General features: G+C 44.1%; 1 protein-coding gene across 1 annotated transcript in view; it reads right to left on the minus strand.

Moving 5' to 3' along the window:
* Window positions 1-1,210: 1,210 nt before the first annotated feature.
* The window catches only part of LOC135555439 (netrin-1-like), a 40,468-nt gene continuing 25,694 nt past the window's right edge, over window positions 1,211-15,984 (minus strand). The window contains exons 4-7 of the mRNA XM_064987850.1: window positions 13,821-13,970; window positions 12,635-12,688; window positions 9,383-9,457; window positions 1,211-3,953 (exon numbers count right to left, since the gene is read on the minus strand). Of these exons, the coding sequence (XP_064843922.1) occupies window positions 3,634-3,953; window positions 9,383-9,457; window positions 12,635-12,688; window positions 13,821-13,970 (599 nt within the window). The 3' untranslated portion in view covers window positions 1,211-3,633. The remainder of the gene's footprint in view (window positions 3,954-9,382; window positions 9,458-12,634; window positions 12,689-13,820; window positions 13,971-15,984) is intronic.

A 15,984-nucleotide genomic window follows, 5' to 3' on the forward strand; every position in this document is an offset into this window, starting at 1 on the left:
AACCAATAGAAACCAATAGCAGCACAAAGAGAAAGAAGCAAGAGCCTTGTTGTGCAACTCCAGACACACCACATCTTTTGTGTGTCTGAATGAGCGTTATGAGTTTACACTCATCCATAGTGACCTCATCCTCTGTCTTTCTCTCCTCCATCTTTAAGGATTGTTAGTTGGGATCTTTTTACAGCCATGTCGGCCAGTCATGTTAGTTGTTGTGGTCCCTTTCACTAATGAAGAGCACAGCCTTTTATAAAGGGGCGGTTGGTTGGATCCTTGGGAGTATTTTGGATTGTGTTTCCCTTGAGTAGGCCTAGCCTATGACCAATCAATCCTACTGTAGTGTTGGTACAAACTCCCATAACAGACAGAAAGCGAACTAAGGACTTGAGTTGGGGATGGGTCATTTGTATGATGATTAAAGCAGGGCTACTTTTGGCCATGAACACGTTGTTGAGAATGAAGTTCAGGATGTCATCCAATGACTACAATGCCTCCACCCCACAGTTCTATCTGTGCTGCGCATGAACTAAAAGCTTAGTGATATAATCAGCTTAATATCATGTACTTATTGTATGTGAAGTTTATAGAGTTCAGGGATCTAAAACCAATGATGATAAGGAATTGCTGAGTTAACTACTTTCTGTTGTTGTAAATGACTGGAGCTCTTTGTGTCTAATAAATGTTGAATACATTTACTCAATGAACAACTCTTAGTATTGCTGTTTTCTGTAGTCCCCCTCTGTGCTGACTGTACTGAAATGACCTCTTTAACTAGGAACTTAGTGCTGTTTAGATTATTATTATATATATTTTTTCAACCTTTATTTAACTAGGTAAGTCAGTTATTAAGAACAAATTCTTGTTTACGATGATGGCCTACACCGGCCAAAACCGGACGATGCAATTGTGCACCGCCCTATGGGACTCCCAATCACAGCCGGTTGTGATACAGCCTGGATTCAAACCAGGGTGTCTGTAGTGCCTTAGACCGCTGCACCACTCTTAAAGTTTAATTTAATTTTCCCAACTGCAATTCGCTGTTATTGCAGGAGGAAAACAGACAGAGGCTAATGCAGTTTCATAGGGTAATGACAGACTGCGGTCTTATTGGACCACACCATTTAGCCCATGTCAATCCCAAATGACTCACTGAAGTACAGAACTACCAATGAGACACAGATGAGATGATGAGAAACAGTTGAAAGTCCACAAGTACTTTTACAGAGCTTTATTTCAGATTTACTAGGCTGTTCAATAGCTACAGACTTTTACTTTGTCATTACAGCCGTCTATTATCCAAAGCAAAGAGTGACCAAAAATAAAAACAGGCAAAAACAAAAGCCACATTGTTTCATGTGTCATTAAATATATTCATTTGTGATAAACATAATATATTAGTATGCATTACAGGACATTACACAGACGTTTGCAATGGACAAAGCTAAACAACATTTACAAGCCCAAGTATGAACACAAGCAACATTCAGATATATTTTTGTTGCAGATATCTGGTCATGACTGAGTATCATTCACCAAATGTGTGGAAAACTGGTCTAACTTTACACAGTGGACCCACTGACAGCTTTGATATGTGTAGATCCAGAGATGGATGCACTGGCACAAGAACATTTGAAATGGATTGCAATAAAAATGTCCATACAAATATGTTTAAAAAAGTGTGTGAGTATGTGTGTGAGCAGGTGTGCATTTGCTTGCATTTATGTGTGTTTATGTATTTCCCAAATATTTTTGGGACTGTTTATTACAGGTTGTAGATAAGCTTCTCTCTGCTGGAATACACTCCTGGGTATGCATAACTTGTAAACAAGAGAAATATGCCTCTTTTTCATTTATTTGTCTACCCATTTATTAAGCCTATGGTATTTAAAACTCTGGTTAATAAAACATAAATCTAGTAAATGTTTAACAAAAAATAGTAACAAACTATACAGCTATATAACATTTAAACAGCCGGTCACCCCTTTTGTTGAGTACCAAGTAACGTCTTGAAAATGGAATGTCTGCTAGGTTTGAAGTGAGAATCAGATGCTGACACAGTGTGTTGATCACACAGCTTGACTCCTGTGATATTTCATCACCCCACAGGTTTTCTTTTACAACATAATACATGTATCTTTGTACAGCATATACATACTGTACATATTGTCATCCACAATTTGGTTAGCTTAGTCAGCTAAGTAGTCAGCATGCATCTATTATTTTAACAAAACGTAGGTTCATTTTGATAGGCCTTATCAAACCACATGAGGTGATTCACTGTTGAAGAAATCAGAATGTCCCCCCACCCCCCACGATCAGTCCTTTACCAGCAGAAACAGGTCAATGCTCAGTGGGATGTTCAAGCAGTACTTCGTATTTTAACAAACGTGAACAGGATAGCAAACCAAATGCATCAATAAATGACACAGAGTCAGTGGACATTATGTTCCAGGACCAAAGGCCAAAGGCAGCACATAATCAGTGAAATGTGTGATCTCAGGTTGAACAATCATGAATGGACATACATTAGTTCTTTGATTTTTCTGGAACCATACAGTATGTTAGTTTGTATCCTGCAAGGTGCAATTAAACACTGAACATATCTTATATGTTGTGAATACTGTTGAATACTAAAGGACTAAACATTAAGTGCACGGTCAACTCATCTATTTTAGTCTCTCTAGTTGAGAACAGAGTGCTGTCTAAATACAGTAATATTATATAATTATATCATGCCTACTGGTACTTTTATTTTGCTGAGGTCACAACCACACTGTCAGGATGGCAAGGAAATGTATCATTTAACAGACTCTTTCCCAATGCTAGTATCTGAGGAGCAACTTCTTCATGGTACTTTCATTTTGATTACATAGTTAGCAGTAATAATGAGGTAACAACCACATGAGGAACTCTTAAAGAAGACAGGTAACTGGCAATAGCTGGCTTGTTTTTGTTTTTTCTCTCCCATTTTTACAAGTATACGCTGTAACCACAGTAAAACCTAGTTTAAATGATCAATTTAACGTGTTAACACTCTTAGCAGTTTACACAGTTTATTGACAAGGCCTGGCAAGCAGGAGCCTCTCATTAAACATGAGAGAGATTCCCCTTAAGCCATGCCGTGCCACCTCAGCTTGCTAGAAACAACTTTACACAATATATATATATTGTGGGCTCTTTATAGGCTTTATAGGCTCTTTATATATATATATATATATATATATATATATATATATAAAGAGCCTCTTTAAACACAGATATGTGATACAGTAGATTTTTTTCTGATGTTCTGTAGAAATTAAAATTAACTGGAAATATAAAAATAAAACAAAAAATAAGTAACTTATCTGAAATATTAGGTGCAAACTGCAATTCCACAATGAAACAAACCTTGAAGGACAAACAGAACAACAACTGTAAAAAGAGCTCCTTCACACATGTTTCTAAAACTAATATTCTCTTTTTGCTTCCACTCAAAGCAGCAGCACTCAGTCACTTCCTCTCTCTCTCTCTCTCTGTTCACTTCACCTCTCCCTCTTTCCTCTCTCCCTCTGGTGTTTCCTCTTTCTTTCTCCTCCTCCTGTGTTCCTCAGACTCGAGGTGAGCCCCCTCTCTTTCTCTCCTCTCTGGCTCCTCTTAACACTTGCCCCTCTTGTCGCGCTGTTGGAACTTCCTCAGTCTCCGGCCCCACAGGTCCTTCCAGGGGATGAGCAGGCTGCCCTTGTCCGCCACCACGCCACTCTGCCCGGGGGAGTCGTCATCCGTGCCTAGCAGCAGGTACTTCCTGCCAAGCTTGATCTTGGGGCACTTGCAGGCCACGTCCTTGGCACGCACCCACAGGAGCTGGTCACCGCGCCGGATGCGTTGTTCACCTTGCTTGTAGACAGAGATGATGTTCACGGTAAACTTCCACCACTCCCCTGCCTTGTCTCCTTTGAGGACGTGAACTTGGACAGCTGGATGACCAATGAGAAGAAGGAGTGAAGGGGGAATGAGAAAATGTCACAATAAAGCAAGCAACTCTCGAGTATAAGAGATCCAGTTAAAAGTTAACGTACAGTAAACCATAGATCCTCCTAATAACACACAGGGTAACTAAGCAGGGAATCAGCCTGTGGGTTTATGTTCCTGGAGTCCAGACTGGCCTGGAGGTGAGCCCTCAGCTGTAAATGTCCTGTTTTACTATAGCTCCAATAACTGCTCCAATGTTTGAGTATGATTCAGGAATTGCTGACCCAGTGTGTGTGGATTGTTGTCCTGGTCCCTCCCCTCAGCCATGACCCCTGACCTCTCCTTGTTGTGTTGGCTAGCATGCTCCGTATTACAGCAACAGTTGCCATAGTGCTCCCCAGGGTAAAGACAATGGGTGCCCGCTGAGACTGGCTGTAATGTTTGACTGCTGTGGATGTATCCTTAGAAACGCTTTCCTTTCCTCAACTGACAAGCCTGGAGAAAAAGAAGTGGCTGGTATACTGGGTTCAACTCAGAAAGTCCAACAGTGAAAGTGCAGCATTCGACCTTTACCACATCTGTTTGAGGTAAAAGCTCTGAAGCAAAGCCATTCCTGTGCTTTTGATAGAATGGCCTTTCAGCTGTTAAGCAGGACGCTGCACATCTTAAGAACCCTGGGCTAGAGCAACCTGGACCTGGTAGCCATTCAACCTTTCTCCCAAGAATTTGGCCCCTTAGAGCAGACAGAAATACAGACCCCCTCCCCCTCACAGCAGCTCCCCTGCATGGATTTCTCTGTCACATAAATCTACCATTACTTCATCACTCTGATTGCAAAAAAGCCTCAGTCATCGCAACAAGGGGGAAACAACTGAACTCACTGGGGTAGAAGCTAATCTGTGCTTGAGGTGAAGTGGTTTAGCTGGGAATGTGCTATTAACGATTGGACTAAAGTAGGTGGAAAATGAACCAACCTGAATGGTTTCCACTCCCAATTGTTTGAATTGACTCAATTTGGGAAACAGTGTGTGGATGGTGTGAAATGTTTCAAACACACTAATAAATACACACACACACACACACACACACACATGCATACATGCACACACAGACACACAAGTGCACACATACACACACGCACTCATGTGTGGACTAATGTTAGAAAAATGTAGGTGGCTGAAAATAGCACAGGAAGTATTTTTTCTTCTCCTTGTCTCTCTCTCTCTGAATGCCAGCGCTCTCTATTGCGAGCCGCATCGATTGTCCCCCATAACAGCCTGGAACGTTCTAAGAGAACAGGAAGGGGGGCCCTGCTAGTGTGAGCAAATTGTACACAATTTCAGAAGAAAGGAGGCCTGTTGGGCTGAGTAGAGCACGCTCTCACAGTCCTGCCATTCATTAACAATGTGTCTCTGGGCTGGAGCCTACTCCTTCATCCCAACACATAAAGGGTGTGTGGGGGGGTGGAGTGGGCCACTATTTATCTTCCCAGCCACAGAGAGGCTTCCAGAAGAATCGGGATGTGTTCCGACCTCATGAGCTATCCGGGTTCTGCTCCCAGAGCCCCATCCAAGAGCAGCGTGAGAATCCAGCAGAGATAGCCCTCTTCTCTCTGGGTCGCTCTTACTGACCGACTGGCTAACGAGCTCCCGGGGTGAATGGACCAGACTCAGCTCTCTGCTGTCTGACACAAATGCAGAACCCTCTGTCACTCTATGGGCCGCTCAGGAAATTGGTAGTTCTCTAAGCAGATAGTAAAATACTGTTATACTGGACTAAGATTCCAGTTCATGAGGGGACCAAAGTATGCAGTACTAATCATGGATGTTAGCTGGAAAGACCAAGCAGCTCAGTCCTCACACCTCTGCACATTGCTTCAGTCCTGCTCCTCACCCAATGAAGTCCAAAGCGCCCATGGGGCTGGTGTTGAATTGAGCTCATGAATGGAGATCTAGGACACTAAACTTCTGTTTTTCTGTTAGCAGACAATATGGTATATCAGTGCTACTTGGACCATCTTATCACAGTGGAGAGAGAGAGAGAGAGAGAGAGAGAGAGAGAGAGAGAGAGGGGGGGTTAATAACACAATGGAAGCCAAGCCTCCCGCTGGGTCCCCTCTCTGAGCAGTGTGCTGGGGCTTGACCCGCACACCGCCGACAAGGGGGCTCTAATCAAATTAGAGCGTGTTTAATTTCAATACTGAGGCCCCTGTCCCATCTGGTTATCAGCTGAGTGACTGATCTGGGCCCTGCTGCCCCCAGGGTGAGCTAACAGGGACCGCCGGGTGACAGGGCTGTGTGACCATTCCTTTCACCGCTGGCCCTGAACGTCTGCAAAAGCTCTTTGATTCATTGTCCTCCCCGCTGGAGGGGTGTCAGCCCAGAATATAACCCTTTGTGGCTGCCGTCACCGTAGCTACGGCCACGATGGAAAACAAAAATGAATAAACACAACATATTTCTTTCTCTCCGGGGTGGCAATCCGTCAGCGTCAGCCTAATTTACCACCTGTTTGCGCCCTGTGGAATGCTCCGAGCCGGCAGAGTGCACCACTGTGTTTAAACAGGGGGCCTCTTCCCGTGACCCCGGGAGGCCCGCAGCGCCACTCACACAGGGGGGTCGTGGCCCCAAAGAACAGAGACACTGTGAACCCCACAAAGGCCCAGGGACAGCCCTGAGAAATGAATTAGATTGAGGCAGAGGAAAAGCCCCCTGAGGAATGGTCTCTTCATAAAGCCCCAGCTCAGCCAAAGGAGAATCATCTGCACTCAGCTGTTTTGATGAACTCTTGAAAAACCAACCTTCTGCTTTTCATGAATCAGACTTGTGATTTATAGATTCGTCCGTTCTTTTCATGGATGACTAGCAAGATTAAATGAATGAAAATATGTATTCTGATGGCTGTTCAGTTTTCTGGGGAACTGAAACAATGAGCTCACATTATTGTCTCTCTCTGTGTTGCACAATATTGATTGAAAAAAGAAGAACATTTGGCCATTTATGCATTGAAACTTTGTTGAAAGTCTCTGATGTATCGCTCTGTTTGATTGATGAACTATGATTGATGATGAGGCTTTTGGACATGTGACAGATATGAAGGGGAACAGTGTGGTCAATGCAGCTGGATGTGTTTGATTAGAGAGAACACTGAATTGAAGTCTTAAAGGGATAGTTCACCCAAATAAATAAAATGACACATTGGTTTCCTTACCCTGCAAGCAGTCTATTAACAAGGTATCACAGCAATCCATGCTTTGGTTAGTTGACTTGACTTAAATGGGATTTGTGCCACAAATGCTAAAACATTATCATGTGAACAGTGAAAGTAGAAAACAGTGCCAGAGAAACTACATCAAAGTATGGATTGTAGTCATTCCTTGTCAATAGACTGCTTACAGGGTAAGGAAACCAATATGTCATTTTGTAATATGGGTGAACTATCCCCAAACCCTGATTATAGCAGATACGGTCTTGTATGAACAAATCTATTCTAACAATCAAAGGCTGAACAATTTTAACACCAACTTAATGGGTATAACTACAGAGGAATTGGTGACCAAAATATTCAATATGATATAGGCCTACTGTACAGTTAGGTCTCATGCCAGGAGTCTAAGAGATCTTGCATTGTCTTTTATAAAGGGTATTTGGCTATACGGAGTACGATCTCTTCTTAAATGCTGGCAGAGTGCTGGACGTGCCTCAGGGTTTGTGCTGCTGCTGCTGCGGTTGGGGAGATTTGTACGGTGGTTAGCAGACATGAATCTGCTGATAGGAGATCTGCGCCATAATACTACTGTGGTTAATGGAATGGAAAACCCTCAGAGGCGAGGGAATCACTCTCCATATGGAGGCTACACAGTGGGACAGCACAATGAAACACTATATAGGAGGCCTATGATATGATCCATGGACTGTCCCTACTGCTACTACTGTCTCTCTTACATTACCCCCCACCCTTCTCATTCTTTTTGCTCTATTTTTAGATCTAGTGGTGCTGTTTTTTGGTGCTGATTCAGAATATAACGACACAAGTCCAGCATCATCCATCATCAAACTCAAATGTCCTTTTAGCTTCAAGTAACAGAAGTTATTTCATTTGTGAAACCGTTCTAAAATAGCAAGCTATGTAAATACCTGTATTTGGCTTGAACGTGAGTGTTATTACTCACTTAGATTCAGATGCAGATAAACTCCTGTGGAGTCATTGATGACAGAGTATATTTGTTGTGTGATTTGGCTCATTTTATTAATATGGGGCTTACTGACAATTCCTAATGGCCAGATCCCCGCCAGAGCCTCATGCTCCCAGGGTGCACCAGCCTTTCACCATGGAGCAATAAAACAGGACCCTACTGAGGCTGGTGGCTGAGAGAAGGGATTGCCCTTGACCATGGACAGGGGCCAGGGTGAGCAGATCCACAGGGCTTAGAGGGAGGTGGAAGGGGAGAGGAAATTGTCCGTTAGCTGTAATTGAGAGGGACTGTGAGAGGACTCAGTGGGAGCTTGTTCTGCGGCCCTCTGAAGCTCAGAGCCCTCTCTTTATGAGGTACAACTCTCCTAAGACACACACTCACACACACACTCACACACACACACACACACACACACTCACACACACACACTCACACATACATCCGTCAAGGTGGGACAACAAATCCAAATAGTTCCATCTAAAGCCTGGCAGAGCGGAGCTTTGCAGCTCTCCAAACCAACAGGGGGGCTGGCTCGTGCCACAACCTCTCTCTGAAGACAGTTTCAGCTGGAGTGGAGGAACTGATATGAGCTCAAGATGTAGAGGTAAGAGTTGAATAATCCCTTTGTTTCTCTGCCCAGACACTGATGCCACTGATCTCTATCTTTGGTGATAAAAGAAGAGGCCCTGCGGTGACGATGCCCCCAGCAAACACTCTTCTCTCCGTCCAGCTCCCCCCACCTCCAGTGAATCTCACATAGTGATGAGTGTATGTCAGTGCAGGGATGTTAGGACATGTGAGACATAGGTTTTGTGTGGCTAGTTTACAAATGATAGATAATAATATGTATATGTTTTCCATGCTAACTAATCAAAGTAGACTGGATACATCTGTTAATGTGCTTTACACCGCCATTGCCAAAACACAGTCTAAAGCTGTCTGGTTTTGAACATAACTTTCAAGAAATACATATATTTTTTGAATTCCATCATTCCATCATGTCTTATTTCCCGGGAAAGCAGCACTCCTCAGTCTAATACTGGCTAGCCTGTCCATCAGCGGGGTCCCCTGGACTCAGCTCCGAGACCATTTCCCTTTGATGCAATGACTCTAGTCCTGAGAGCGTGAATAAGCCACAGAGAGGGGCTTGGGAGTGGACATGCCTGTGATTAATAAATACATCTGACCCTCGACCGCTGGCCGACGACTGGCCATACAATTCCTGCACAGTGGTCTCACCATAGTCTTTCTTGCAGTACTTCTTCATGTTGATCTTCAGTTTGCCCTTAGATGCCTTGCAGTGAGAATCACAATCTGTGGAAGCGAGTGAAATAATGGGTGAATTAGCTTACAGCACAGCCAACATATCACAAACATCTAGATTTTAAACATTCTCTCCCTCATGGTTTACGGACTGACCTCAATTATGTTATCTAATAAAAGCCCTTTAGGTACATCCAAGGGTCTACACTCTACCCCCACTGTAAGGGGTTGAAAGCTTACATCTATTGCCAGGCCAATTTAGTGTACTTATGGTACACTGTCTCTTGTTATGCTGTTATGGTGTCCCTGTGGAGCTGGTGGAGGTTTGAGGCTTCCGCATGTTTCAGTTCGGCTGGCGCCGAGTAGGCGAACAGGATGAGGGCGAACAGGACCTTCGCTTGAAAAATGAGAAAAAGCGGCAATAGTACTGTTTGTCCATCTTGAGGCGCCGTAGCCAGTATACACTTCCTAAAAATATATAATATATAAAATTATATATAATTAATCTAAGATAACTCAAGAAATCTGTCATTCATTTTGACGTTTTTGCTGAAGTGATCTAAGTCACACTATTTTACATCTAAATAAGCTGTTTGGTTTAGTATTTCTCAAGTGAACAAAATGTGCATGAAAATGAGTCATCTATCATTGAATGTCGACAAACACTTAATTGTAGAATCCCTACTGTTGACCAATGACCGACAAAGGGACGTAGACTTCGGCTACCGAACTTGCAATAGCCTCGAGAAACAATGTGGAGTGCATGAACAGCCAGGAAAAAAACCTTGCCGAAGACCAAAACAAACAAAAACGTCACAAAATGTCATAATACACTGAGTGCACAAGAACTGATTGAAGTGGATTTAACAGGAGACATCAATAAGGGATCATAGCTTTCACATGGATTCACCTGGTTAGTCTATGGTTTTGTACACTCAGTATATATGCACAAACATTTCGGGACAGTTTAGGATGGGAAGCATGCGGACACCTTTACACAGATCCTATTGTCAGCTCCCTCCCACTCTCTTCCTCCAACCTCTCCACACAGAATCTCTAGCCTGTCTGAGTCCTGGCATCCATTGTGTCAGCACTCAGGGTTGGGAAGGTCACTCACAAAAGGAGGTCACTGAAGGAAGTTAGCTAGTAGCCTAACAAAAATTAGCAGGGGCCTAAGCAGTATCCAATCCACTTGAGGCAAGAAAGAGAATACTCTAACGTTGGCCGGGGCCGATCTCTCTGTGGCCTCTGAGAGGAGCCTGTTGCAAACCAGTGGCCAGAAAGAGCTCATAGTTATGATTAATTGCTTTCGGGTCTGGTGCTCTCCCTTTGACACCAGGCTGTGTTGACCTGGGCTCGCAGGCGTGCCAAGAGGCTTTATCGATGTCCGCCGACCGTCGTGTTGTCAGGGTGCCAGGCACCTTTTGTAATGGGGGAGATGGGTCTGGGACGAGAGGCCAAACTGAAAATGGAAATGGTTTGTTCCCACTTTTCCACTGACTGACACAAATTGGAACCAGAACATCTCCTGGTTTTGCTCCCCCTCCCAGTGTAATAAGCCCCATGCTCATGGGGGGGGGGGGGGGGCTGGTCGGCCAGGGGGAAAGGGGGAGCAGTTAGGAGAGAGGGGACCTTTCAGTTTGCCTGAATATGGACAAACTTCATTATTTCTTCCAGCCCTCTGTCCAGTCCTCCCCTTTCTTTCCCTTTATACTCTGTGTGAATGAGGTTGCCCGGGTAACAGCGGAGCGAGAAAAAAACGCACTCCCCCCAATAAGGCGGATTGGGGTGGAGGCAGGGGGATGGGGAGCAAGTGCATGTATGTGGAGAAAACATTTCTAGTGAAACGCCTGGCAGCTTTCGGGGGGGGATGTAGAAATGAAAAAGGGAAGGGAAATCCCAAAGTAAATGAATTTGACGAGTCCATATCGACCACGCCTGATTTCCATTTAAATGTGGCTAGGGCGGGGGCCCATTTGTCTCCCCCTGGCCCCTGGAGGCCTTCATCGTACCTCCCTTTGATAGCTGGCATTGCCCATTAGCCCAGCAGCACAATCCCAGGACTGGCCATCACCCACAGCTCTCATTAAGGCCCCGGCCCCCGCTGGGAGGACAAACGTCCCCTTTGTGTGGCCTCTCTAGCGGGGCCACCGCCATTCTCCAGGGTCCCTGGGGACCACACCACTCTTAATTTGGAGGGTGGTGTCTGTGCAGGGTTCCTGACAAGACTCCAAACCCCATTGCAGCTGGTCGCCAACGTATGTAGCAGGTTGGCCATTCAGCTCAGTGAAATATGTGGAGCCACACTGTTAGTCCCATGTTAATGATTAAAATTGACAGAACCTATATGTTTTACATGGAAGGCAATTTAAAGGAATACTGCGGGATTTGGGCAATGAGGCCCTTTTTCTACTTCCCCAGAGTCAAATGATGTCTCTGTGTCCAGTAAGAAGGAAGTTAGAGGCGGTTTCGCGAGCCATTGCTCACTAGCATTAGAGCAATGACTGTAGGTCTATGGGTATCTGCTGGCATGCAAGTATCCATTTAAGTAGAAGTTGGACCAAAAACAAGTTGGCTTAGGCAACAATACTTTGCTCCAGGTCTCTCTTTTTCTCCTCACACGCATGCCAGGGGATCTACCCCACAAGCTTGGACTGAGCAGTGACTGAAAGTATGAGCTAAATGTTACAGTGGTATGTCACTTCAAATCAGTGTTGCACTATAGCACACAGACTCAGAGCTGTGCATTTCAACAATAGGGCTGTAAATAAGTGAGCAAGGGAAGGGTTCTCTTCCCTCTCAGCGCAGCGAGAGATGATTGGAAAACAAACTGGTGCAAATGAAGCATGCAATCAAATTATGGGCTGGAGGCTGAGTGGAAATACAGAATGGGAGGCCGGGGAGAGAGAGCTGACCAAAAACCTGGATTTAACATCTCCTGACACATACACATCCACTTAAATACTGCAATTATGGAAGGTGAACCTTAAAATACTACAATGTTGAAGGTGGCCCTTAAAATAATACAATTCTGAAGGTGGCCCTTAAAATACTACAATGTTGAAGGTGGCCCCAAATAAGATGTAGAAATAGAAAAAGATTTAAAAAATAGAAACTGTGGAATGATATGAATTGTGCTCATACTAAAATACAATACATTTGTTATGTTATGCTTTAGTAATTGCCATACCCTGTGGATACCACGTCTCAGCAGTGTCACAAACTCACCCAAGGGCTCTTCAGAGCTGGTATAGGTGGAGGTGGGCGATGCAACTGGAATCTCTGCAACAGATAAACCACAGCACAAACATAATGACATTTCACATCACCACTCAAGTTTGACAGCTTCATAGGTGGAAAAAATGAGCAAAGTTGTTAGAACGTCTCAGTTCAATTTCCTGCTCACCTTCCATGGGGCTTAAATGAACCTCAGAGCATTGGTGATATACTCTCAGATATTCCTTAATAGGTTGTCATGTTATTGATTGCTGATTAGAACACGGCGATTGTGCTTGGAATACACATTAATTGCCAATTTCCCATCACTCTCTTGTATTCGTGACATGCTGTATCGTAAGGCACAGAGAGCTAGGGCCCCTGGCCTTGTTAAAATTGAAGTTGTCAGGAAGTTTGATATAACAAAAATGTTATATTAAGCTATTAAACCGAAAACATATTAGCTCGAAAATATACGAGAAACCAAATATTTTCAGCTCAATTTTCAAGACCCCCATTTCCTCCATCTTTTTACACAACATTTGTTACTTTCCCAACGAAATGAAGGAAATCCTATTCCAGTGGGTTCACAGATTGATTTTATCGCTGTGGATCCTGGCCAAGCACACTGATTCCTTTTCCACAATGGCTTTGTTGAATTTCCAAATACAACTTTATCGGAAATGTCACCAATTGAAACGGCTGTATAAATGGTGGCCAATTGTAAATGTCTATGTGTCCCAGCCATCCGAGGTATCTTATCTGGTCATGCCAGCTGTGTTGGCGGTGCTAGCCACCCATTAGCCCATCTTGTGTATGGAGGTGTCGTTTATCGCCGAGAGGCTGGAATCTGTGGGCTGCTGATACTGCCAATAAACATATCAGTCATCATTACCCTGGACTGGCTGGGTGGATTTATAGGGAGATGGGCTGTTAACGGTGCTGCGACTCACAAGGCCATGTTAGCTTAGACATTATGCCCTGTTTACTTAAGCTCTGGTCTAACTGTAAAATATCCATCCAAAGAAATAAAGTAACAGGGGGAAATAACAAAATGAAATGAACTCAAGCCATGAATTCCTGCATAACAAGCATGGGTTTTGGTGCGATAGAGTACTTGTCAGCGACTACTCCTATTGATGGGGCCAGTGTGTGGTCTGTCTGAGGACATTTCTCTTAGTACTGAGGCAAGTCATACTTATGCAGGGGGCGATAGGAGAGCGGCTCTGCTGGTAGCCCTTGGCACAGCGGTTGCAGGTGATGCCGGTCACGCCGTCCTTGCAGGGACACTGGCCGGTGGTTTGGTTGCAGGTCTTGCCGGCTGCGCCAACTGGATGACAATCACACGCTGTCAGGAGGAAAGAGCAGGAGAAAACAGAGATGAGATGAAATCTGTTCGGTCTTCACTAGTATTGGTTTAAAACCAATTAGGCATAAGGCATCCTTCTCAATTCCCGTGCCTCTCGTTCCTCCAATGTTGACTCTCTGAACTTCAAAGTAAGCTTTGAACAAGCTCAAAGTGACTCACAGGCCACCACAGATGGGGACTGGGACCTCAAACAAATTACAATTACTCCCTTTTTCCTTAATGATTATAGGCCTTGCCATCAGGCATGAGTATTGAGGAACAGTATATTACATGATCAAATAATATCTGTTAGCACTTTGAGACTACACCTGTATGTGTGTGTGTGTGTGTGTGTGTGTGTGTGTGTGTGTGTGTGTGTGTGTGTGTGTGTGTGTGTGTGTGTGTGTGTTTCGTGCGTGCGTGTGTGTGTCGTGCGTGTGAGCCGTGCATATGAGCCGTGTGTGTGTTTAAGCCGTGTGTGACCAGTCTTTGTGTTTTCTCTGTGGAGCGTTGTGATCCACGGCGGGCAGAGCAGAGCCTGTGCGCCTCTCAGATTGAGTTTACAATCTAAAGCTTTTTGGCAAAGAGCTCCTCGCAAATATATCCTGAATAATGTTCCCCATTAATGGGAGAGTGGAACACACATCAAAGCCGTCTGTTTAAGTTGTTAGTCAGGAGGATCGCACATTAAATGTGAGAATTTGGGTTTTGTGCATGTGCACTGCCAAACGGTTACCATAAAGCCTGTGTTTGAAGTGGAAGCCCAGCTCTCTCCATTAGAGTTGTATGTGTTTTATGTCGCTGAAGAGTCATTTGAAAATAGCTTTAAGTGGTCCAACAGAGGCTAGAGTTGGGTGTTATTAGCTGGGATTCAACGGGTTTCATGAATATTAGAAGTCACTTGTTAAATAAAAAACGAAAACTTTTCTGTCCTCTTTCTACTCAATTTGCAGTATAAGTACATTTTGCCAAGTTTGTTTGACACATTTTATTGAGGTATAATAAAATCAGCATAAAATAATCCTGTCCAAAAAAACAAAACAAAAAACAAGAAGCGTATGAATGAAAAGTCATGTTTCTAATAAAGTCCCCCATCTTTACCAGCCAGAATGTTATTGTGGTTCTTACGTCAGGAATACAGTAAATAGTCCCATTAATTTAGAAACAGGATTCTAAACTGTACAGTATATGGACTGAAACTGTAGGCTTGATCTTGCTTTCTGTTGATTTAATGGGCATTATCTTCTATAGCCTTTACAAATGACTTTTTAATGCAGGGTGGGACCAAAAAATGTAAATAAAACATGAGGTCACTCTTGTCCCTCCCGATGGCATGTGGGTAACATCCATGTGTATTCTAAAAATGTGTCTCTTTCTTAAGGGGTTATAAGGGATTGTACTTGAAAGCCACATTAAAATAACTCTTGTTTTTGTATGACTTTATATTACTTCTAGAGATGCCACGAACCACACATCATAATAGAGATGCACCACTGCGTCTCCACTCAATCCATCCGCCACCATCTAGTCCTCTTCCTCTGAGCTCAAACCACTGCATTGTGCTCTTAATGTTCTGAGTGCTACACTGGGAACTCACTGGAAACATTAATTAATTTCCCTGCGGTGTGGAGGTAAAGAGTTGCTGAGAGGTTGAGGGGGAGTGTAATTCAGTGGACCGTGTGGCTGCTCCACTGCTGTGGGCTCCCTGGGCCTGGTGAAAGGCTTATATGGCGGAGCGGACGAGAGGACTGGGAATAAAACAAACCGTTAGAGCTGGGGGCCGCCGGGGGCCGCGCTGTGCTCTGAGAGCCGTGTTTACACTGAGCTTGATGAGGGATGAAGTCGTTAATCTGGGAAATAAAACATGAGGCATTCCACATTGCCACTGCAGACGCCGGTGTTTCGGCTTATAAGGCGGAGGGGTCTATTCTGTAACCTCCACCTTTCAGAGAGTGGTGATCCTCCATTTTGGGGTTTCAGGTTGGAGAATGAAAGCAGACTTCCTCCTGGCTGT

This window comes from Oncorhynchus masou, chromosome 15 (genome assembly GCF_036934945.1).
Source record: "Oncorhynchus masou masou isolate Uvic2021 chromosome 15, UVic_Omas_1.1, whole genome shotgun sequence".
NCBI lineage: Eukaryota > Metazoa > Chordata > Actinopteri > Salmoniformes > Salmonidae > Oncorhynchus > Oncorhynchus masou.